The sequence below is a fragment of the Lepidothrix coronata genome, unplaced genomic scaffold (genome assembly GCF_001604755.1).
Source record: "Lepidothrix coronata isolate B3197 unplaced genomic scaffold, Lepidothrix_coronata-1.0 Scaffold31, whole genome shotgun sequence".
Taxonomy (NCBI): Eukaryota; Metazoa; Chordata; class Aves; order Passeriformes; family Pipridae; genus Lepidothrix; species Lepidothrix coronata.
Window position 1 is genome coordinate 9,048,432 of NW_016690211.1, and position 25,638 is coordinate 9,074,069.

The 25,638-nt window shown below is 37.0% G+C and overlaps 2 protein-coding genes across 5 annotated transcripts in view; one reads left to right on the plus strand and one right to left on the minus strand.

The window, feature by feature from the left end:
* CENPK (centromere protein K) lies at positions 1-19,757 on the minus strand. Of its 4 annotated transcripts, XM_017811274.1 has the most exons (11): positions 19,644-19,757; positions 17,340-17,441; positions 15,465-15,521; positions 13,290-13,362; positions 9,062-9,108; positions 7,427-7,509; positions 7,224-7,322; positions 6,810-6,939; positions 4,872-4,920; positions 3,179-3,232; positions 947-1,073 (listed from the first exon to the last, which is right to left on the minus strand). In XM_017811274.1, exons 1-11 carry the CDS (start codon positions 19,644-19,646, stop codon positions 1,060-1,062), a joined length of 711 nt encoding a protein of 236 aa, XP_017666763.1. In that variant the 5' UTR covers positions 19,647-19,757; the 3' UTR covers positions 947-1,059. The 4 variants fall into 4 exon arrangements, with proteins under 4 accessions (XP_017666765.1, XP_017666762.1, XP_017666764.1 ...); XM_017811276.1 differs by lacking the exon at positions 4,872-4,920 and having other exon boundaries at positions 1-1,073; positions 19,644-19,730; XM_017811273.1 differs by lacking the exons at positions 4,872-4,920; positions 19,644-19,757 and adding an exon at positions 18,650-19,484 and having other exon boundaries at positions 1-1,073.
* The window catches only part of PPWD1 (peptidylprolyl isomerase domain and WD repeat containing 1), a 12,741-nt gene continuing 6,797 nt past the window's right edge, over positions 19,695-25,638 (plus strand). Inside the window, exons 1-5 of the mRNA XM_017811272.1 lie at positions 19,695-19,872; positions 21,189-21,291; positions 21,908-22,008; positions 23,232-23,352; positions 25,113-25,560. Coding sequence (XP_017666761.1) covers positions 19,719-19,872; positions 21,189-21,291; positions 21,908-22,008; positions 23,232-23,352; positions 25,113-25,560 — 927 coding nt within the window. The 5' untranslated portion in view covers positions 19,695-19,718. The remainder of the gene's footprint in view (positions 19,873-21,188; positions 21,292-21,907; positions 22,009-23,231; positions 23,353-25,112; positions 25,561-25,638) is intronic.

Here is a 25,638-nt window from a genome sequence, read left to right on the forward strand (position 1 = left end):
TTAATAAAAGACATGCTTTAATTTTCAAGTGTATAGTCACTACAGATATGCAAAAGCAGAATTGTTGTACTCAAAGTCCACAATAACAATAGCTACAGAAAAGACCGGGATTACACAGAATGACAGCACTGAGTCAGAAGGAACCCTCAACAGACATAACTTAGAAGCTGTAGCAACCAACAGAACAGAGACCTGTTACAAGCCTTTATAAACTAGGTCTGAAAAAGCGAAGACAGATACTGTTAGGAAACACAGCATAACACAATATGGGTCATGTGGGAAGCATGTAGTGGTAAACTTGCACACTCAACCTCTGCAGCACTTTGCACAGAAAGATGTTTCAGCTTTCCCAACTGTTTATCTCGAAGGCAATACATTTGTTTGCAAAGGCACATTCTTGAACAGACACTTCTCTGTTATTTCCAAATTTCTTCAAGGCCATGTACAGGGGGAGCTGTGTTACTCTGAATTTTGCGTCTTCAGCATACAGCAAAATACTAAAGGAAATTAAGAAGACTTCAGGCAACCTAAAAAATCTAAAACACAGAAGTAATATATAAAGTATGATTTTAAAAGTAAAAAAGACTGTTAAACATCTTTACATTGTCTATTACCTCAATTTGTGTCTTATAAAAGCAGCTGAAATAAAAATTCCACAATGCAAATATTTTTATAAAACAGAAGGCCAACATAAGCAGGTAAAGTTGAGAAGTTAAGCAGTTAAACAGATTTTTTTTTTCCAAGAGACTTTTTTCTTTTGCCATATTTCACACTCTTCAATAAAATAAAAAAAAATCATCCAACAAGAAGTGATTGACGATATAAAAGAAATCTATTATGATGCCTAAGTATATCCTATCTCTGGATTAAGAGTACTGGTGTTGTTTTGTTTTTAAGTACATATGTAGGTCACACTATTTGTGAAAAGCTTCTAGGCGCATTCTGTTTGGATCTTCTGGATGTCTCAGGGCCATTCCGAATCGCAGCAGCAGCTCAATGTAAGGTGGCCAAAACGACTCATTGATTGTTACATAAGGTTCATGTGGTGTGGCCATTAATTTATTTATCAGAATCTGGAAGACCAAAAGGATAAGATTTAGGAAATAAACAAACAGCTAGATTTTTATCTCCTTTAACCAAATCTATACAAATTCCTGTAATGTAGGCAATATAAGAAATACTGACTACAGGAGAAATACAAGACCTGTTCAAAGTAGAAGCAAAGAACTTCCAATTAACTTCATTGCATCATTTTTTATGTAAAAATTAGAACCAGAATTCTCCTTTTATTGAGAATAAATATAGACTAAATTCCTTATCTAAATAGAGAATTCGTTAATAGAGTTAAAAACAAAATCAGTTTTGACATTCATTTTCAGTTCATGGAGACTGTTTATGCCCTCATAATATTGCTCATCGGGAATATTGCACACATTACAGATTAAGTAATCTTACCCATCCCATGGTGCTCTCTCTATTGATCCCAGATATTTAATCTTTCCACTCAGAGGTTCTAAATGTTATACTTTCCCAATTTCAGTAAGTACAAAATATTGTCTGCCCCTTATTGCTAAAGACAAACTCAAAATCCTTGCTACCAGACTATATTCTTTTTTCACTTGCTGCTATTTAAAAAAAACAAACTCCAAATACACAACTGCTCCTCAGAACATTCAGAAGAATTGTTCCAGTTTTGTATTTATTTGACCCAATTGTGAGAATTTACTCCAAATGCATTATTTGAGATGAATTTTTACTTAGTCTCTTCTGTCATCTGATATTCCAAAATAGCCTTTAGGTTGTAACATTTATATCTGTATGTAAGAAAACACTTTTCAATTTTAACAGGGACTTCAAGCTAGAACCACATCACTCAACAAATAAAAACCTCCCAGAAAACAAAGATAAGGGACATTGACACTTTAGGCCAAGACAGTTAAAATTAAAAACAAATCTGAATTTTTCAAAGTAGTATGTTCCTCCAAATGGAAATCAGGCATTACTTGGATGTGTTCACATTTTCATGAGATTAACAATAACATCAAATATGAAGGGCAATTTTTAAGCATTAGAAGAACTTTAAAATTCTAATTCCACGAGAAACTGTGCCAATTCTAAATTATGATCTGTTTTCAAGCTCTGCCTAATTTGACATTAATAGGTATGCTCAGATATCTGAAGCATGTAAAACTATTTTGATGATGCAAGCACAAAGCCTGGGTTTTAAATTAAAGTACAACAATGTCATAGTGATCAGATAACAGCATCTTAGTACCAGAAAGTTTTTATCCATCACGTTGTGCCTCAGAAAAAAACTTTTTCCCCCAGGGACATTTTATATACATAGATGCTTTGAACTGTTTGAAGAGAAAGGATAGAGGAGGAATAAGAAACTTCACTTCAAATGCTACATTTAAGGCAAGAAGGAAAATTATGCTTTATAATTCAAATTCATAGATTGCACTGTAATTAAAAACTCACACAAAGCACTTATAAATTAGAAATGCATTAATTGGACCGGTTTCCTCATATGAGAAGATAATCATGCATGACACTACATATTAGTTGGTCCTTCTGAGATTACACATGAACTCATTCTTCTATAACTGTTATTGCATTAAGTTCAGAAAAATTTTTATTGAAACAGTACAAAATATAGTGTGAAATGGACCAATTTTTTTGTTAAGCACTGTATTTTTCTCTCCTAATATGAGCCATTAAAGCGCATAAAACTTCTTTAAACTAAACATTATAAAATCAAGAAATAAGAGATAACCACACTCCAGCTTAAATTGAAGATTATTGCCACAGCTCTTGTAAAAATTGGGGTTTTATTTTGATAGGAATTAAAATAGAAAACTGACTTATCTGAATATCTCTTCTTTCAGTTTAAAACCATTCCCCCTTGTCCTATCACTATCTACCTGTATAAAAAGTTGCTCTCTCTCTTTACAGGCCCCCTTTTAGTACTGGAAGGTTGCAATGAGGTCTCCCTGAAGCCTTCTTAAAGATGTAAAATTCTTAAATATTCTACATTAACTATCTTAACCAAATGCCAGATACTGTCATTCATCTTAGTAATATTAATAAATGCATACCACTTTATTGCTATTGTTATTATTATATGATCTGAGTATTGAAAAATCCTCCAAATCTCTACATAATAAAACTATCTTACCTCTAAAATGTCTTGCAATGCTAGCAGTTCTACAGCTGGCTCTGAAGAAAAGTTCTGGAAAGATAAACATCCCCACAGCCAAATTAACAAAACCTCAAACTAGTAAGAAAAGATGTTAATTGACAAATGAAAATAATCACACAATTATTTGATTGCATAGTGCACAACAGATGAAAACTTTTACTTAGATTTAGTCATGACAGAAATACAAGGTAGTATTTAAAACTAGTTTTAAAACCAGTTAAAAATCCTACACTTCAAATGTAACATTTTTTTAATTATTAAAAGAGATTAATCATAAGTGATCAAGTTTCTGTTTGTGTTTATGTTTAAATAAAACCAAGTACATCACATTTATAATGTAGTATAGTGCAGAACCTTCTATGAATATGAATATGTTAGGGAAAAAATGTTTTTCATGAGCTTTGGATAAATATTTACAATACAAATTTGACAAAACTCAAGACTTCATTTCATTTCATAAATATTTACAATACAAATTTGACAAAACTCAAGACTTCATTTCATTAATATTTTTTCATGACTTGCCAATGAATATTTATTCACTCTAAATTCAATTTTGACAAAAATCAAAATTCGGGGGGGGGAAGGTGATGATAAAATATTATTAAAAAATTACTTGTTTTCCTTTGTAGCAAGCAAATCGAGCCATTTGTCTATACACCAATAGAGATTCCTTAGGTAGCAATGCTACTGGATCTGCTTGTGCTGTTGCATAGTGAACCTGATTGTTTAATTTTTCAGTTTTATCCTTTTTACCCTTCCACTTCACTTTCAAAAAATTAAGGAGGTAATGCAGCACTGGCACCTGCTTACTCAGCAATGCTATTGAATATGTCAATTAGGTCCTAAGATATTAATAGCTGTGCTGGACCTTATAGGAACTTCTGGAACAGAAGAATACAAGCAAGCAAGAAAAACTTGTAAAAAGCAAGTTTTGGCACCTTTTTTTCAGTCACACTTTGTAATATTATCATCTTCAGAGTCAGAAGGGGGACACACTGCCTGCTCCATGGCAATGTTGCAAACCATGGAGGCTCAATAATGCCTAACTTTGTGCCTTTATCTTGATACTTGGCTGAGGAAATAGAACTTACACTAAGTGAAAAACGTTCCTTAGAGCAAACATAAGGATACTTCACAGCCTCGGCTGTTTTATTTCCCTGGTCAAAAATACTACTTTGTAACTTAAGGTAGTGGATTCAATATTCATGTTTCAAAGCTGAAATCAGATTATGACTTCAGCAATTATTAAAATTGATTGTATACAAAGAATAATATCCTAAGGATATTAGTGTGAAGAGGTTTGCACTCTCACAGAACTAGCAAACATATTTTGCTAGGTTTATCATACACATTGTATACTTTGTAAAATTATTTTACTTATATATTTTGTCACCGATACAATAAGTACCTTTAATTAATTAATGATTATAAAGTCAATTTAAGCAAGATGCACAGCATTTAGTTATTTAACCTGAAAGGCACCTTCTTCTCCCTTTTGTCAGATAGATTTGCATAAAGAATATTCCTCAACTTATGACTTTTCATATTCTTCTCTTGAAAAAAAAAAAAAAAAGTCTTTTTTTATCTAAGATTTAAAATGCAAGCTAATTCTTACCACAGTCACTACCTATATTAAAGGTGTTGGACTATAGCAAGGGAAGCTAACCTGGGCTGCTGTCTTCACTCGCACTCCCAATCCCAGATGCATGTGCCTGCTGAAAGAAGGGTGGACCTAGACCAGCGAGGCTTCTAGCAGTTCACACTACTGTGCAGCTGTGTCCTACAAATGTCAGCCCCACGTATTTTTCTCATACAGGACTACTGCGAACATAAAATGTTTTCACAAAGTGCAGTTTACGGGGCACCTGTAGTTAAGCCATTGAGACCCAAATGAGTCAAACAATATAGAAGAAACTGAATTCACAAGGAGTGAAAAGAAAGAAAAAGACATGTCAGAAAACAAACTGTGTTTAAGAATTCAGGAAATGCATAAATAAAAGTTAAACTAAGGAAAGATAAAACCTTGTGCTGAAATTATTCAAAATAAATTTTTTGTTTTAGTAAAAGTGATTGGTGACAGCCAACATGCCTTCATTGAAGACCAACTGCACCCAACAAATTTGGTGGCCTTTTATGATGGCGTTATAGTGTTGCTGGAGAACGGAAGAGCAACTAATGTCATCTACCCGGACTTGTGCAAAGCATTTGACATCCTTGCATCCAAAGCATGACATCCTTGTCTCTAAATTGGAGAGACTGAGAGCAAAATGTGTCATATTTACTAATAGTGGGAAATGAAGGCATTGGTATGCAGAAAAACTAAGATTAAACAAAATAAGATGTTTGAATAATACATTGAAAAAGATCATCGTGTCTTGAAATCTCCACTTAGTATTTTTATATGCAAAAGATACAAAATACCTATGTGCAAAATCAAGATTTTTTTTAACTAAAAGCTTCCTCAATTGCAAATAACAGATAGAAAGAGACAAGGGTGTAATTAGTTGCTTTGGTGATAGATGTGAGCTAGTAGTTTTGTTTATAATATTGTTTTTTACCAGGTTCCAAAAAGATCAATCCAAGTGAAAACAAATATAGAAAATGGGTATTATTAGGATAAGCCAGGGAATTGAAAAATAGTCTTACGTGAGAACATAAAAGTGTTGCTAGTTCAAACAACAAAACAAAGAAAGAGAAGGTATAAGATTGCTGTCTAAAAATGCATCAGGAGGAATAAACACAAGAAAAAAAAAGACTATTCTAAGAAAAATACTGGTGTAAGAATACATGGATCTGTGTTAGACATGGATAAATTTAGACTGGAAGCTATGAGAGTTTCTAACCAGAGTACTGAGGTGCTAAAAAAAACCCAGTAGAAGCAGTAGTAATAAAAATTATATGTTTTAAAATGGAGCTCAATGATAATATTAAAGGAATTATATTTTGTGGTTGTCTGAAATAACAGGGAACTGGATGAAAGAATCCTTTCTGTTTCTGTCATCTTAAGTATGTCTGAAATAAAAATCAAGCCCCTGCCTTTACTTTTCAGCTTTTTCTAGAGTAATAGTTTTATTTTTACTGCAGACTTTGAATTTATTATGCAAAATACTCCTTGGCTGCTTATTTTCCCTGAAGTTTTGAGATAATTTTTGGCCCAATTTGCCTGAACAAAATCTGATGTTTAACATTCTAAACTACTCTGTAATGATAAACACTTGTCCTTATTGTTCTAAAACCACTGTTAGACAATTAAAATTTGCTTTGCCAAGGAAAACAGGAATCCACTTGCCTAGCTGAGTAAAAAAGAAAATGGGTCAATTTGGATTGAATCCCCCACCATTTTCAAATTTGGCACAGCTTGCAGTTCAGTAGGAAATACAATACAGTATTATGCATTTAGAAAAGAAAATATCCAGCTAGAAACACCCTTAAATAATATAAATGAACCTGAAATATATAAATTAAACCTAAAGGATCATCCGCAAGAACTATACTTATTTCAAAATATAACTGCAGATTCTATGGTAGTGACTTTAAACAGATACTGCATCTAATTAAATAGAAATTGAACATTTTAAATTTAATAGTCATAGAAAAATCTTACCCTCTTTATGGCACTTCCACTATCCTGTGGAAGGGGAAAATGTTCATCCAGGAATTCACCCAGTGCACTCAAGAGTTCTTTCCTATATGTCTTTAATTGCAACAGTTTATTGTGCAGTTCCTCCAATCCTCTAATTTCCAAATAGTAAAAACATAGCAACAGAGTATGAAATCAAATAAAATAATTTAAAAGTTCCTCATAAGTAAAAAAAACCCTCATATTCAGTTCTTATAAATGCAACATCTTGAATGACAGAACATAGTAGCAATATTTTCCATGTTTCAAATCTGGATTACTGAGCAATTATTTGAACTATTTAGCAAAACAAAGAGTATGTTTTATGAGTTTGCTTGTTCACTTGCTTCTGTTGATACTTGAACTCTTCAGTATAAAAACTGAGCAGTGTAGAAATACCTTGTTTTGTAAAGTTGTTCAACTTGGGGTTTTGTCTCTTCTTCAATTCTGTTAAGAGTATTTAGCATCTGTTCCTGTTCCTCATACCACTGCTGTTCTCTTTGAAACATGAAAAACAGTAAATGGCACAACAGAAAAATAGTTCTTCTGGGCGGTCAAGAAAAAAGCTTAACAGCATTCTAAATTCCAAATTATTATATTACCTTTCCAGATCTTCTTCTAGTTGTTTATTCTTTGAACAAACTGCTGATAGCACCTTTTCAAGATCATTCTTTACTTTCTGCAACTATAAAAAAGTAAAAATGAAACTACAGTTTGCAGGTAGCCCAGTCTGTAGTATTCATTCTATGTAAGGCTGCATCTCTAAATCTGATACAGAAGGCCAAAATGATCTGCAAATTCTTAAGAAATAAGGCTATAGTGTGACACACTATTTTAGAATCCAGTTTAAAATGCAGGAGGCTGTTTAAAACATTACTGTCACCAGTTGCTCATTAGTGTTTTATTGAAACTTTGCAAAACAACATAGTTAATTTTACCTGAAGCAGATTATGGAGCACACACATGAACTGCTCAGCTGATGAATGACTGAGGAGAAAATGTCTACAGCACCAGGGCTGTATTGTCTGAATCACTGCAACTGCTTGCAAGAATGAATCCATGCTAACTGCACTAACATAAAAAGTATAGAAAACAAAGATGCTGCAAAAGAGACTAATGGCTTCCCTGATTTAAATGGTCCTTGATGCTATGGACATATCTGGGAGAGGAAAGAAGAAGAAATAAAACTACTGCAGCCAGAAGCTATAGGCACTGCTGAATCTAGGGAACAGTGGACTCTCACTGGGCTGGGTCATTCGTTACAGAATGGGTAAGGAATACATGTTCAGGAATACATTCAGTGCAGGTGTACAGCTGCAGTGTGAGCTGCTGGTTGAGCCCCTGGTGGGCTGGAGCCAAAGCCTGAGCCAACATGCCATGAACTGCTGACTCCTTGCATAACAAAGGGCCCAGGGACCTGTGGGCCTGCCAGGAGACCTGGACACTGAGTCTCCCCAGGAGCCAATGACTCCCTGACTTTCCAGGGTTTAGACCAAAAAGGTGTAAAAGCTCAGGGTACAAAGGTATAAAAGGTATAAAAGTTTTGGGTCCCTCCTCAGAGGCAACGTTTGAGCTATTATTTTGTTATTATTGCACCATTATTAAATTATGTTAAGGTTCTGGATGTCTGAGACTTTTGTGGGAAACTTGAGGTCAAGCCTCAGGTATGGATTTCTTACTCAGGAAGGCATAAGTAAGGAAACCTATCTTAAGGGTAGGTGTCAGAGGATGGGGTGAGGCTCTTTTGAGTGGTGCCCAATGATAAGACAAGGGGCAACAAGCACAAACTTGGAACACAGGAAGTTCCATCTGAAAATGAGGAAAAATTACTTTAATGGAGGGTGAGCACTGTAACAGGCTGCCTAGAAAGGCTGTGGAGTCTCCTTGTCTGGAGATATTCAAAAGCCACCTGGACACAATCCTGTGAGGCACTTAGGGACAGGGTTTAGTGGTGGATTTGGATGGTTGGACAGGGGCAAAATACCATTTATTGTGTGTTACTTACTCACTGACTTGTGCAGTAAATCAGTTTAAAAGCTCATTCATTACAACTAGAAAATTTTAGTAGTTACAATACAGGGGAAATAAACAATTAGAACAACATGAAGGAAAATACACAGTATCTTAGCAGTAGTCCATCCCAAGAACAGTCATAGGAAAATGCAGCAATTTTATATAGTTTTTCTTTTTTTTCCCCAGCAAAAGTTTATTATCTCTTAACAAACAAAAAGACTTACCTCTTCTTTTCCTAATTCTAACAATACATCTGGATTGGTAGAAATTGCTGAAAAATAAAATGAATTGGTGGGGTTTTTTCACTGAATCATAAAAACTTATTTATACTGAAAAGCAGCCCAGCTAGAGAGAAACTTGTGTTGCCTCTAAAAAACCAGATTGGCTGTCAGCACCAATTTAACCTTTTTTTGTGGTGTTCTGCTGAACTAACCTACTATCATGATTCAGCAGTTTAAAGTAGACTGAAAAAAGTCCAGTGTTAATGCCTCTGTTATACAGTGCAGTTATAATGCCTCTGAACTAGCCCCAGGTAGTATAGGCATAGGTACATAATGACTGTAAATCACATTTCAATATACTTCAAGATAACCAAGCCTGATTTTTTTCAGCAGAAGGCATTCCATCAACATTACCAATGCGGGCAATCGGACTTCACCAGTCTTCCAATTCCACGTTAAACAGCCTCCAAATGCTTCACCAGGACTATAAACCCTACCATTTTTAAGAACTTAGAAAGCATGTCCACATCCCTTCTGTTCACAAGAACAGCTACATGTAGGGAGATGGAAGGCCTAGCAATATCAATATTCTAAATCTAACACTGAGCAATGACAGTACTTAAGGGAAAGCATGGTACAATTTAAGAACATGGAAATGTTTCCCCAGAATGCTTCTGCAAAAATGATTTATGGATCATGGATTTTCAGAATAAAAAGTGAACTGTTGTATTTTACAGCCTTCAGTGCACTCCAGTCAATTCTCACTTCCATGTCAACTTAGACCATCTATATACAAGTATGACTTTTTTTGAAAGTGAACTATTTGAACATACTAACAGGAGACATGAAAGCTACTCTAACAGATTTGAATCTTAATATGACAGGGATTTTTTGGTGAAAGTTTGGGCTTCAAATCTCTTAATCTTAAAAATAATTATTTAAATAAAAGCTTTTCCTTTAACAAAAAGGAAAACCCTTACCCCTTTCCTGAAAGCACTAAACATCTCCTAAATACATACTCTTGATTTCATACATTTAGAAAAGTACTTTTTTTGTCATGTTACAGTTTTTACCTCAACAAATTTTGAGAAGCCTTAGGTGAGTAGTTTTAAAAGCAGTGTTTGTTCTGAGATGAAAATCAGAAAAATTACTGAGTTAAAAATACACAAAATTACATGTCCCAGTAAAATCCCTTTTACTTAGGTAATTAGTGTTTCTAAATATTGACACAAAATTTGACTAGTACGCTGCCAAATTAAGCTTAAGAGCTGCAGGAGGTAGTGGTCTGTGCTATTATTAGAACAATACTTCTTTAATTACATGAATATCCTACAACCCATGATAAAACTCATTGGTAAACTTTTATTCCCATTAACTGGTGTATTTGAAGAAACCCATACAACTCTTCCTCCTGCAACTTCCTGCTGACATGATTATTATAAGCCCTCACTTATCAATTATTATCAATCTCTACTATTGGCTTCTAACACTTCCTCATTTTTAGATACCTAATCCTGAGTTTGTGCTTCCTGTTCAGTTCATATTGAGTGAGTATGAGAATAGAAGGCCACATCTTCCTGGGAAAGAACCACTAACTGTAATTTAGTGCAGGAACAATGTAGATCTGAGACACTGGGGCAACGCATTTACAGCTGCCATTGTAAAGTTACTGGTTGTTTTATCTACTAACAGTTAAAGCTTTTTCAGTTGTAGAATCACTACACTTGCAAAAATCAAATGTCAGACAGAACTGTCTAGTGATATATAGCACAATTACTAAGCAAAATACTACCAGATGCTAGGAAAGTAAAAGCCACTACCATGCACATGTTTACAGAAACTCCTATTAAAACAAAACAAAAAGGCATTTGGCAGAATACTGTTATTTTGCAAAGAAAAATAGAAATTATGCAGAGACCATGACTGTTTTATATGGTTTAAAACACAATTGCTTTCATTTCCTTAGTTTGCAAAAGTGAAAGTTAAATTCTATTTTTATAAGCCAAATGCTTTTTAAAAAGTTTAAATTCAGCTGATTTAGCAGATCTGGAGCTACATAAATAGCAGCAGAAATGGAGAAAGAACAAGAGACTAAAGCATAAGCTTCGCAAAAATAAAATCTGCATTGTGAACTCAAGTCTGTTTGCCAATACTGTGCTCAAAAAAATGTAGAACTGCCAAGTTATAACCTCTGAAAATAAGGTTTAAAATTGAAATGCTGACAGGCCCTCATTTACAGGAAATTAACTGGCCACTATTAAAAGCAGAAACCAAAGTAACAAGACAGCCTGACATTCATGCTCTATTAGTAAATTGTATGAAATCAGTATTTCTGCTATTTTCATTTAGATAATTTCAGATAATGCTTTCAATTAAGTAATTCAAGACAAACAGTAGATAGAAAAAAGCCAAGATGGACAGACAACTAAGCAAAGTAGACTCATCTTCATACAAGCATTATAACTATATATATTCAAATTCTTAGCAGCAATTTCTTTTTAGTTCCCTTGGAAAGGTAGCCAAAAAGGCAAAGTTGTGGCTGCAAAATATTATTTGCATTACAATATGCATAGATAATGTCTCTATTAAAAAATTAATAATAAATATTATAGTCTGGGAACAAGTAAGAATAGTTCAACAAAGCAAGCCAGCAAGCCAAAAAAATAGGTCAAGCCCTAAGGATATTTTTAAGCCAATAGCTTAAAGTTTAATATACATATTTTAGTAAGGAAATTTAACAATCCCAGGTATTTCACCCAGATAAAAACTAAGTGCTTTCAATTAATTTGCTTTAAGCCAGCATCTTATTCATGAATAGCAGCAGGGAACCAGTACATCCTAAATTCATTCAATGCCATACACTTTTGGTCTACATACCTCTCAGAAGTATTTGAGGCTGACAATTCTTGGAGACAGGCTTACAAAGCTGAACTACTAATTTATTCTAATAAGGCAAAAGTAACTTTTTATAAGAAAGAAAAACTATTTTTTCCCAGCTTCTCTCATGATATGCAGCAAGTACATGGACTTTGAAAGAAGCTGGAGAACTGCCTCTAATGTTGATCTGAAAAGGCATTTCCATTTGGCCAAATGACAAAACATTGGAATTCACCATGGGCTGTCTAAAACACATTCCTATCATTTTGTAAACACTAAAAAACCAAGCCTCTTCTGGCTTAAAAATATTCAAATGAGCCAGTGTATTAATTTAAAGACTAACTGGTAAGTTTTACTGGGCTGACAGGTGCTAACAAGTCCTTGAGGAGGAGACGTAACAGTGAGTGCTACCAGTATACTAATGACAGTGTAGTGTGAACTGTTTTATGAGTCTCCAAATGGGACATCTGAAAACACAGATTACTTTACTCGCACTTCAGTTTTGAATGGTTTTATTTCCAGTCTCTGACCACATCAGCCTTGTGAGAGAGTGAAATCAGTCAGCACTGATGCTTATGTAAAAAGAAAACTTTGAAGAACTGAGGAATTTATACCTTTTAACTGATAATGCTTAACAAATTAAAAAAATCACTTGTGGTTTCTGCTTCGCAGGATCAGTAAGTGTCCTGGATTTCTGTTTTGTTAAAATAAAACTCTAGTGTCTTTTACCATCTTATCTTGAGCTGAAATCTCCAATCCCTGTTAAATCCAAAACAGGTATTTTATTATGGTGTAATGGGCTTAACACTAAAGGTCTACTCCAAAGTTTCAACTAATACATCATAATACAACATACTTTTGTGAAGTATTAGTAAAAAAATAATCAGAGGAGGTATGGTTAAAACTATACCTGGGCAAATTATTGTTAGCTTATTAGCAATACTTGCAAAGATTAAAAAAATGTAATAGATTCTTAAAAGACAAGATGAAGACAATATTATTTGACAAAGTAGTTCTGTTCTAAAAAGGAAACACAAATGAAAGATGGAGAAGAAACAATCACACAGAGAATAACACGAAGGAGGGTAACAGCATAATGGACTTTCGTTATTTTGTTAGGTTTGCTAACAGTTATGTTTCCACTTAACTGACTGATGAATGGTGGCATAAATCATGCATTTATTTGTGCAGAATTATAAGATTAGGTTATAGAGGAAATCACTTTTAAGTCAACTTAGAGTTGAAGTGCAAAAAGAATAAAGAAATGAAACATACACGCTACTGTGCGAAATATTTAATTTTTAAGTAGTACGAAAACACAATCAGCATCCTTTACAGGGAAACAGTTACTTACTTTCAGGACTTCTCTCATGGCACTCTTGATAATCTACTGTTAAAGCTTTCCATTGCAGCATTAACAAGGCAAGCTATGTAACAAGAAAAGAAGCATCTCTTAAAGTGTTAAATTGCACTGGCGTAAAATGACGTAGAACAGGATAGAAGGTAAATTAATAAGTTCATACAGTAGAAAACAGAAGAGCATCTACGACAATAGAACACTTATTCCTTCAAAATATTTTAAAATCACTTGCAGAGATCAAAAACATTTATATTATTTTTTCAAAACAGGGAAATGAGAAGGAGTCAGAGTTGGCATTTTTCCCCTAATTTTCTTTGCAATGACTACAACTAAAGAGGAGCTACTAGAAGCAATGACAAATACTTCACATCCTGACTTCTCCTTCATGGCTGAACTTGCTCATCCCACAGTTGGACAACATGTCCAGAAGGATACTGTGATGGACAGTATCAGAATGACACTTTTCAAGAAGAAATTACATAGGCACTAATTAGGAAATAGTCCAAATAGGTATTGAAGTTACACACCTCTCCATTTTGCTGCCTATGTTAATCATTCATCAGTTGTGTGCTTCAAAGTTAGTAAATCTGTCCTTATCTTGACCCATGAGGCTTCAGTTATATTTCCTTTCCAATGTCCAGGTGAGGAGGGATAAGCAGCTTTAGTGGGCACCTGGTGGCAAGACAGGGTCAAACCCACCATAGATGCACTGAGGGTCCTAAGGGAACTGGCAAATGAAGTGGCAAAGCCACCATCCATCATATTTGAAAAGTCACAGCAGTCTGCTGAAGTTTCTGAATGTAAAAGGGTACACATAACCCTTATTTTTAGAAGCAGAAAAAGAAAGATCCAGGGAACTACAGATTTGTCAGTCTCACCTCTGTGCCGAGCAAGATCATGGAGCAGATCCTCCTGTAAAATATGCTGAAGCACGTGGAAGATGAGAAGGTGATTGGTGTTAGGCAATGTGACTTCACTAAGGGCAAATTGTGCCTGACAAATTTGGTGGCCTCCTATAACAGGACTACAGCATTGGTGGATAAGGGCAGAGCTACTGATGTAATCTACCTGGATTTGTGCAAGGCATTTGACACTGTCCTGCATGACATCCTTGTCACTCAACTGGACAGACACAGATTTGACAGACAGATCACTCGGTGGGTAAGAACTGGCTGGATGGTTACTGTCAGAGGGGCAGTCAAGAGTTCAATGTCCAGGCAAAGACCAGTGATGAGTGGTAATCCTCAGGGGTTGTTTTAGAGACCAGCACTGTATAACACCTTTGTTGGCAATGTGGACAGTGGGATCGAGTGCTGCCTCAGCAAGTTTGCTGACACCAAGCTCTGTGATGCAGCCAACATGCAGGAGGGAAGGGATGCCATCCAGAGAGACCTGGATGGCTGGGCCTGTGCAAAACATGAAGTTCAACAAGACCACAGCAAGGTCCTGTACCTGGGGTCAGGGCAAGCCCTGGTATCAATACAGGCTGGGGAATGAATGGATTGCAAGCAGCCCTGTCAAGAAAGACCTGGGGATCCTGGTGGATGGAAAGCTGGATACGACCCAGCAATGTGCTCTTGCAGCCCAGAAAGACAACATGTCCTGGGCTGCACCAAAAGCAGTGTGGCCAGCAGGTTGACGGAGGGGATTCTGCCCCTCTACTCCACTCTGGTGAGACCCCACCTGAAGTACTGCAACATCTCTCCTACTCCGAAGAGAGGCTAGGAGAGTTGACGTTGTTCAGCCTGGAGAAGGTTCCAGAAAGACCTTAGGGCAGCCTTGCACTACCTGAATGGTATTTGCAGGCCTAAAAGAAAGCTGGAGAGGGACTACTTACATGAGCATTGTAGTGATAGGGCAAGGGGCAATGGCCTTAAGCCGAGAGAGGACAGGTTTAGATTAGATATTAGGAAGATATTTTTTACTGTGAGAGTGCAGAGACACTGGAGCAGGTTGCCCAGAGAAACTGCGGATGCCTCATCCTAGAAGGGTTCCAGGCCAGGGCTTTGAGCAACCTGATCTAGTGAAAGTATCCCTGCCTATGCCAGGGGTGCTGAAAATAGATGATCTTTAAGGTCCCTTCCAACGCAAGCCACTCTATGATTCTATGGTCTTTATAGAAAACAAAGTATTTAGTGGAAAATAAAAAAACCCAAACAACTGTCTTACCTTGGTATCTGATTGTAGCAGTGTTTCTATTCCTAGAAGCATTAGCTTGCTTTGACACTGGGTAGAAAAGAAACAAAACACAAGCAATGTTTGTTTACTCTTCCCTTTTGTAACAACAGAACACAATGCTTAGAAAGTTGAACATAACTTTTTAAATATAGGAATAAAAGAGTTGTGACTTGGATCCCACCACATCCCTTAGATCCTTACCCAGAACAGCAAATTAAGAAATATTTTGAAATCGCACCACAGTAAAGCAGAACTTAATTAACTGGAAAGCAGAAAAGTAGCAGCTAAAAAAAGATGTATCATTTGAGTAAGAAGGCAAATTATGAGGGAAAAGTTCATATTGGGAAAGGCAGTGATCATGTGAAGAACATGAGAAACTGGGAAGAGAGTCATGCACAAGGTTGAACAGGGAAGCTGCTGTTTCTGCTACTCCTCTGGCTCTCCAAAGAGATTAATCCCATTTTAATACACATTTTTAGGTTAAAGTCATTTAGGGCAGTATACTGCACCCTTCAGAAGTGGTCTGACTTTCAGAAGTGCACTACATCAGCTCCCATGATTGCAATGGGAAGTATATGCAGTCTGAAATTCAGGCCACCACAGATATCCAAGGCTTCAACAGGAGACATCTGCTGAACACTTTCTTGTTTCATAACTGTGAGCAATTCAACCTATCCCATGACAGGGCGAGATGTACTCTACTCAACAGTAAGCAGTACTTTGGAAACCTTGTTGTTAATGTCTGGAAACCAAAACACAACACAGGATTTCTCCTACAAAAACTGCTAATGATGTCACAACCATTTGAACATTACATTGTAACCATATACCCACGATCCCACTCAATCACTATTAGTTGTTTAAACTTCTGAAATATGCGCATTCAGAATGAAAAATCAAAGTAATGAAAATCCTACTAGTTTTATCAACTTCCAAAAATAATAGACATTATTACTTTCTGTATTATTTTGGGGATGATGGGAATGAGATACAAGATATCTAAGACTTTCAATTAAATTCAAAATAGTAAGCATTCTAACTTCCCTTCTAATTTGAAAATTTCAAAGAAAAGTTCAGGTCCTCCAAACACAACTTCAGAAACCCAGACAGAGAATTCCCTGCCACATTAGTATCTTTAAATCTAATTATGTAAAATTATTGCACTGTGAGTTGTCTGTACATTGTTCTACTTTAAGTTCAGAAATACCTTTACTTCCGTTTTTGAAATTTTACTGCTTTGAATCTACAACTCAGAACTCAAGCAGATAGCATTTAAAATTGAGCATAGCAATTAAGACTGAAAATACAATTTTCAGCACAGCATTCCCTCAGAACTCACAGAAGTTTATCTTTCCTGGGATTCCTTAAATAAAACTAATCTGCCCTAAAATGTTATTATTAGTATATTGTACCATATATCAGAGAGAGATAAATTTTAACCATGATGATATAACCATCAGTTTGGATAAGCATTTGCAAACATCTTTGTCCTTTTATGCCTCTCTTCTTATTCTCTCCTTTAAGCTCCAAACTACTTGTGAACAGCACTGGAATCCCACCTTGTGTGAGGCTAAAGAGAGAAGGATCTCAAGTCTCAGTGTGCTGGTACTACCATAAGTAAATAGTTTAATTTTCCCTAATTTAATACATACTCCACGCTAACTAAATCATAACATCAGCACATTGTAAACAACCTTTGAATGCAAGGCATCCCTCCCCCCGCCAGCACATCTACCTTTGGCCTTTTTATTCTTTTTGTTTTGTTGTGGTGGTTTCTTTGGAAGAGATGGGGTAAGCAGGCAGTGAATAAAACAATTCTGACAAAAGTTTACAACAAATCTAGTCTATCACTTATGGTTCCCATACCTCTTCCAATTCCTCCCAAATATTGTTACATTCCATCAAGAGTTCTTTCTTGGCATCTACGGGACAAAGTTCACTGGTGGGTTCTGCACTGATGGGTTCAGCCTAATAACAAGCAAACAGAACAGTTATCGTGTATATCTACAATAATTATTACCAGTTACAGAATCATACCTGCCACTTCAGGTCAAATATGCAACAGAATGCAAAGCTTTCAATTAATGCCCCTGCAGTTCTAGATAGTGCCCAATTATTAAGTAAAATCAGCTAACTATATGACTATAGTAAAATCAGAAGACACGAATACTTTTAAAATTGAATCACAAAATCCTAAATTTTCAAATCTGCTTTGATTACCTGCAATAGCTTTTCTTTTCAACAACTTTAATACAGAAACAATAAGAGAATCTCACATCTACAAAGCTACGCTTTTCCTCCGTATATCTGCAAAATTCTTAAGCAGTTACTTCTGCTCTGTCTTCCAATAAATGTCCTAATCTATTTCTCCTTTACTACAATTCAGAATATTTTTGATTAACAAATTAAAGCATCCTCAAAATTACTAGAAAAACAAACAAAAGAGTCTGAAAAATATACAGGCAACCAAGGAAAGAGGGCACCAAGACATCCGAGAGAAAAATCAATCCAAGTTAAAATAAAAACTTTGAGAAATGTTGGGTCAGAGAGAAACACACACAAATTCAGAAATTTACTCCCAGTTAAATCTATTAAGAGATACCCAAATGACAACAGCGGCTAAGATGGGAAACATCTTAACAAGGGCCAAAATGGCACTCAAAGGAAACTTTTCTCCCCAAGGTAAAACAACCAATAGGAACTTCCTAGATGTACTAGGTGCAGAAAGCCTTTAAAAATACTTAAGTGGATCACTAAATCCACCGAAAACACACAGATTAAAGAGATTAAAAAAAAAGATCTAATATACATCTCTTAATAATGCACAAATTCCTAACTCAACTTTTTGTTCATTTTCAGAATAAAAACACAGAATCAGAGAAGTACCCAACCTTTTGAAAGTTTGAAAAGGATCTTGGGGTGGAATAAAAAATCTATATTCCCCCTGCTGTCCCCTGCAATAATACAATTAATCACCATACAAGTATTATATGAAATAAAACTCTGAATACACAGCCAGGAAAAAAAACACTATACAAAAATGATCAAATGATTCTGTTATTCTTGGCTTTAAATTTCTAGACGTATTTCACACAATGTTTCAGAATGTACACATTGTGAGATACAAGAGGCAAGCCAAACTGACTTGTGATCCTTAATGCTGTGCTCTTAATTACCTCACATAGTGCATATACTGGAGTATCATATTCAGATGGTTTTTCCTTGTAGCTTGCAGTTTTCCCTATTTCTGTATGGTTAAATTAGGTTTCTATTTTTACACCATACCTGAAAACTGAAGGCTTTTTTGGCATGTCATGACTATTAATGCATTCCAATTTCAATACATTATTCCTTCTGACCTTGTTTTAGGACTACATAATTAGGTAAAAACTACATGCAGGGACAAAAAGTGTGCATTGTAGACTCTATGCCAGCCAAGCAAACAGGCAAGCTTTAGGAAAGCAACAGAATCACATAATCCGTCAGATTAGGAGGGACCACAGAGGGTCATCTGGTCCCAACTCCCTGTTCCAGCGGGGTCATCGTAGAACACGTTGCACAAGATTGCGTCGAGACGGTTTCTGATTATCTCCAATGAGGGAGACTCCACAGCCTCTCTGGTCAACCTGTTCCAGTGCTCGGTCACCCACAGTTGTTCCTCATATTCATTCTGGTACTCCCGAAAATAGCCCGGATCCATCCCCCTGACACCCTCTCTTCAGATACTTGTAGACACTGATGAGCTGAAATGCCTCATATGCCCAAACACAACGCGACCAACTACGGGAAGATACTCAGGGAGCAGAGAGGAAAGTAACTGCGGCCGCTGGACAAAGGCAGGAAGGCAGCAATTCCCTTTAGGAAGGAGAACATATGAAGGACAGAAGTAACACCGCAAAAGCGATGACAAAAAAAAAGCAGACGGGAGACAGGGAGCCCCCGCACCACCCGAGCGGCGGGAAGGCACAAGGTGGTCGGTCTCCCCTCACGGGCGAAGGGCGAACACCGCCCCTTCTCAGGCGGGAAAAGCCAGCGCGCCCCCTCCACGGCCGCCCCACGCCCCAGCAGCCGCGATCTCATCCCGGCCCCGCGGTGCCTGAGCGGCAGGACCCCCTCGTTATCCCGGGATCCCGCCGGGAATCCCCGCCGCCCGCTCCCAACCGTTACTACCATGGCGTCTCCGCGCGCGCCGTTCCTCAGCCACTGAGTCACTGGCGGAGCGCCCGGCGCGCGGCGTGACGTACCATGATGGCGGCCGCCGAGCCCGAGCGCAAGCGAAAGGCTCCGGAGGCAGCGGCGGGCGAGGAGCGGGGAGCCGCGGAACTGGGGGAGTACGAGGAGGAGGAGCGCTGGGTCGGGCCGCTCCCAGGGGAGGCCGCGCAGGCGAAGAAGAGGAGAGGTAACGGAGGAGCGGGACGTCCACCGGCCTGACCCTGCGTTGGGGAGCGCTGCCCCGGGCCGGGTTCGGAGCGGCGGGAGCGGCCCCGGGGGAGGGCGGCTGGGCCCGTGTGTTCTGTAGCGGTGTCTCACGTGCAAAATGGCCACGCTGTGTGGGAACCCTTCGGGTGCGGAGTAACAGCCCAGGGGCATCAGGGGCTGAGAAAATTGGGGCTGTTCAGCCTGGAGATGAGGAAGTTCCGCGGAGAACTCAGCAACCTTTCAGTGTCTGAACGGGGCTACAGGGAAAACGGAGAGGGACTCTTCATCACGAACTGTAGTGACAGGACAGGGAGTAATGGGTTCAAATTGAAAAGGGGAAAGCTTAGGTTAGATATTAGGAAGAAATTCTTCGTTGTGGGGGTAGTGAGATACTGGAACAGGTTGTCCAGGAAGGTTGTGGATGCCCCAACCCTGACAGTGTTCAAGTCCAGGTTGGAAAAGGACTTGAGCAACCTGGTCTATTGGGAGGTATCCCTGCCTATGGTGGGGGGGGTTGGGACAAGATGATCTTTAAGGTCCCTTCCAACCCCTTAACATTCTATGATTTATGATTTCTGCTTTCTGTCGTGGACACTATCAGGCTCAGAGCCCCTGCTGTGCAGACTGAAGCCTTGCTGTTTAGGGCTGTGGAGTTCGTCAGCGTCAGCGCCCTAAAATGGAGATGCCTCTAGGCTGTATTTTGAGGCATGGTATTGATGACTGCAGCAACTCTCAGCTTTCCAGGTGTCATTGTAAAGTAAATGTGCCTCTAACGATCATCAGCACATGCAGGTTCAGTAACAAATGCCATTTGCAGGTGTTAACAGGGTGTAAAAATCAAGAGACAAATGCCAAAATCAGATTATTTTGGGTGGGTCAGTTAAACGATGAAAGAGACAGGTGTCAGTACTTGGACTTTAAACTACAAGACCTGGGTGAGATCATGAATCTCTTAACCACAGGGATATATTTTGTTTTGGAATAAAATAAGGTGCAGAGAACCTTCCGTTTTCTGGAAGTAAATTGTTGATTTTTATTTTTTTCATATATGGAGACAGCTGAGGTAATAGTTGCTTTAAAAGGGAAAAGCAGTATGAGTTCAAGCAGAGTTTGAGTGGTTTTAGTCCACTAAAAATTTGAGTGCAAAGCCAGACCTAAAAGCCCTTTTATTATATTTGCACAAAATCCTAGCATATTTTAGACTGAAATATGAATAAGCAATTCAAGTAAGGGAGAACAGAAGCTGTACCTTTATGAAAAAAAAACCTTCCTGATTTTTCTTTTTATTCTGTGTAGTTCTTGAATTTGAACACGTTTACCTTGAAAATCTACCATCTGCTTCAATGTATGAACGCAGTTACATGCACAGAGATGTCATTACACACGTAGCATGTACTAAGTAAGTATCTTTTTTCCAGGCTATTTCTTTGTCAGGGGTGTATTTTTATATATGATAAGAAGTTTTCATTTTAAATGCTTAGTAATGGAAAGTTACAGTGTCCTGTAACTTTTAAAAGTTTTGGGTTTTTTTTTTTTTGAAAACAAAGTGCAAAGGAAAGGTTTACTTAGAAGGAAGATTAAAAAAATGTTTACATAAACTAAAGGAGGGTCTTAAAATCCTTATCAAAATGTGCAGGATATACAGGAATAAGATTGACTGACTGCCTCTGAAAAAGCACCATTCAGCAGACTGCAGAGATCACACACAGTCGCGCACGCACACACACGTAAATAGTAACTACTGTGAACTAAAATAGGAGTTACATTTACATATTCAGAAAGGATAGTGTTATAATTTTTCAGGGTGTTGACTTTTCATATATTAATCCAGAATGCATTAAAATACCTGTTTGCTTTTCCAGGAGTGATAGTACCCATTCAGACAGATTGTCACAGTAATTTCTTGAAAGTTCATCCTCTACAGAGTGTTAATTATGGTGCAGATTACTGACCAGTGGGAAAATGCATAATGTGTTATCTCTTTTCTTGTTTTTAATTTTCTTTTGTAATTGTAGGACAGATTTTATCATAACAGCCAGTCATGATGGACATGTAAAATTCTGGAAAAAAATAGAAGAAGGGATTGAGTTTGTTAAACACTTCCGAAGTCACCTGGGTGAGAAGTTGCTTTTTCTTCTTTAAAGGGCCTCACTTTTTCCTCCCCATTGATTTTGTTGTTTAAAGAGGGAGTGCAAATAGAGAGACAGATTCTGGGGTTCATTTAGTGCAGTCAGAAATTAATTGATATTTACCTGTCTTCCTTCATTCCTCTGTCCTGTAATGTTTTGCTCCCAGACTGCAGGAGGGATAGGGTGAGAATAAAACATGTAGGACTCTGCTTGCACAGATCCCCTACATCCCTTGCATTTCCTTGTGCCCTGCCTGTGGAGAGAATATCTGGGACATAACTTAACAAGGTACATAACAGGGTTCATAAAATCCAGAGGAGTTTAAAAATATGTTGCTTTAAATGAAGTTGTATTTTTTTGTCCCTTGTGGTAAGGAAAAAAGTGCATTGTTTTCATCTGGAGTTACTGTAACTGTAGAGTAAATTCTACATCATTGTTATGATTATTGGCTGAATTGCAATTAAGAGTAATTTTAACCCAATTTTCTAAGCTAATAAGTACACAGAGTTCTTCAACACTATGCTGAGTGTTAAATAGACTGAACAGAAAATGACACTCTCCATGGTGTTAGAAATTATCATATGCCTGAAGGAAAAAACCCCTCAGTTTGATATGCTGACAGTTACAGTAAGAAAAATATTTAAAAATAGGTAGTAAAAATAGTTTCCTTTTAGAGTTGCAAGAAATATTAAAGTAGGTTCTTGAGCTTAACTATCAGATTCTCATTATATACGGAAGCAAAATGTGAAAACAAAACCTATTAGGCAAAAATAAGCATTATGAGAAATTTATGGAAGTTTCAATTGCAGAGTAATTTTGAGTATTGTGTGGTAATAGTCTACAGAGTTCTGCTGCGTTTTCCCTATTGAGAAATACAAGCTGAAGAGCACCTGATTTTTACCACATCATAATGTTCTCAATTTTATAAAATCAACATTTTAAATTGAAGTAATTGCCATTAAAATCTTTCCCTTATGTAGGTGGTAAGTAGTTCATTGTCACATACCTAAGTCAAAACACTGATAGGATACCCAGTGGTGTTTTGGCATTTTTTTTTAATAGTAATTTACTGAATTCAGGTAGTCTTTTAAGTAAAAAAGGTAGCAAAACAGTTGGGAGGCTTAAACTTCAGTAGGTTTTTTTCCTATATAATATTGAAATGAAGGATGTCCTTTCCCGTTTCTTAATAGTGTGTTAACCTTATTAACAGGTGTTATTGAGAGTATTGCTGTTAGTTCAGAGGGAGCATTGTTCTGTTCAGTTGGAGATGACAAAGCAATGAAGGTGTTTGATGTAGTCAACTTTGACATGATCAACATGCTGAAACTTGGGTAAGTTACTTAGTTTGGAAGTGTTTGTTTGGGATTATAAATGGGGATCATTTTGCTAAGAGGTAGGTCAATAATTTGGAGTTTTTGATGTTTCTCCCCTCACCCCCTCCCTAAATCAGATGAAGCTGAGTAAATTTCTTTGTCTGAAATGAATCCAATGGCTGGAGACTGCCTGACTGAATAGAAAAATTTTGACTGGAACACTACAAGAGAGGAGTAGGAAAGGCATTTTCTCAGTCTCAAATGTTATGCACAAAGATGTGGTGTTTCTCCAAATGTTTAACAAGGCATAATTTTTTCTGTCGTTTGGCACTGAATTTAGAAATTACAGTCCACTAATGGTTCCATTAGAGAAGGGATTTGGCCTGTATGTATCGTCTTATTTGTTGTCATAGGGATACAAATTTCCTTCTGCTAGAAACTGTGTTGTTTTCCTTCCTCTTGCTTTTGTAGCATTTTTGTAATTGGATAGTTTGTAGCTAAAGGATCTGGGAGAAATAAGAATGTATGTTACTACAATTATTAACAATACCAGAGAAAAACAAGCCCTACACTGTTACAAGGGTGGGTTTGAAGGTTTGGAGGATCAGTGAGTGCTGCATCAAGAATGGTGGAAATACTGTTTTTTTTCACAAGTCTTTTGGCATTGAAAAACTTATTCCTCCTACTCTACTACTTACTGGTTAATTGTGAAACTGGATAGAAGTATAAACTCAAGGAAAAAAGCTTGTGCTATCTGCTTTGCTAGTTACAGTTTTAATATCATAATGTACTTAGCCTATAGGAATTGATTCTCTCTTGGCTGTCTGCTGTGGAAAAATTCCATTTAGCCTTTGTCTTTTGATTTTGCTGGTATTTTCTACATAGCAGCCCTGTACTGTCTCTACAAAATCAGTAGAATTTATACATAAGCAAAAAAACCCCAAAGCTGTTACAATAGAAGATGCCCTTTTTTGTTGTTGCTTGAGACTTCAGGGAAAAATGAGGTAGAATTTAAATCAGTTTTGCTACCGATAACATTTTTCTGTAGTAGATTCCCTGATTTATCTTTAAATAGATTTTTTCCAACCTTGGTAATCAAGATCCCCATGCTTTATGCTTCCATCAGTGATCTGGACAAGGCTGGCTATTTCTGCAGAGACTTCATACTTATTTATTTGATCCTGTTCTTTCTGGTGAACCTGAGACAAAGTCCTGGTTATGTTTTTCTCTACCAGACAGGCATTGAAAATCCAAATTATTATTGTCTATCATAATAGTGTCCTTTAGCGTCTGTTAATTTGATTTGTGAAAGGATACTAAATATGAGTTTCCTATGGAGACCATATCACTGCTTTGAGGTCTGCCATTTAGTTTGAGTTCTGGTTCTCAATCTTTGCTTACAGACTGTAAAACAGACGTAACTTATATTATTGAACATATTTCTGTCTTATTTTATTTGTAGAATGTGTTTTTGCAAGTAGCAAATGAGTTCCTTCTTAGATGCATTCACAACTCTTAAAGAATATAGGGGGATTATCTTAATTTTGTTTATATCACTTGGGTTTTTTGTGTGGGAGTTATTTTTTTGGCAAGATGTAGTTGACCTTTCCTGTAAGGGTATGGCAGAGGTGCAGTTGTCTTCATTTCTAATGAAGCATTAATCACTTAACAGATGGAAGAGAATATTTGATTTCAAGTGTACAGCGTAACTCAACTCTTATCTAACACCATTCCTTATTTCTTTATTTGCTTTTTTCTCCTTCCACTCTCTGTTGCAGCTACCACCCTGGCCAATGTGAATGGGTGTATTGCCCTGGAGATGCCATATCTTCTGTTGCAACATCCGAGAAGAGCACAGGAAAAATATTCATATACGATGGCCGAGGAAATAACCAGCCACTTCATGTTTTTGATAAACTCCATACATCCTCGCTTACTCAGATACGGCTGAACCCTGTCTACAAAGTAGTTGTGTCTTCTGACAAGTCTGGGATGATCGAGTACTGGACTGGTACACCTCATGAATATAAATTCCCCAAGAATGTGAACTGGGAGTATAAAACAGATACTGATCTATATGAATTTGCTAAATGCAAGGCTTACCCATCCAGTATAAGTTTTTCACCTGATGGCAAGAAAATGGCCACTCTTGGGTCTGACAGAAAAGTTAGAATTTTTCGTTTTCTGACGGGGAAGCTTATGAGAGTCTTTGACGAATCTCTGAGTGTGAGTTTTGTCTTGTTTCTCTTTCTTCAAGACATTTTCTGTACTTATTTGAATTTATTTGCCAGAACATTCACCTAA

What these genes read in the sequence shown, in the direction of transcription:
- CENPK (XM_017811276.1), bottom strand. An exon ending in CCATGAGAGAAGTCCTGAAA is followed by an intron (nt 9,109 to 13,289) that starts GTAAGTAACTGT and finishes TTTATTTTTCAG; the next exon opens with CAATTTCTACCAATCCAGAT. An exon ending in GTGGAAGTGCCATAAAGAGG is followed by an intron (nt 3,233 to 6,809) that starts GTAAGATTTTTC and finishes TTATCTTTCCAG; the next exon opens with AACTTTTCTTCAGAGCCAGC.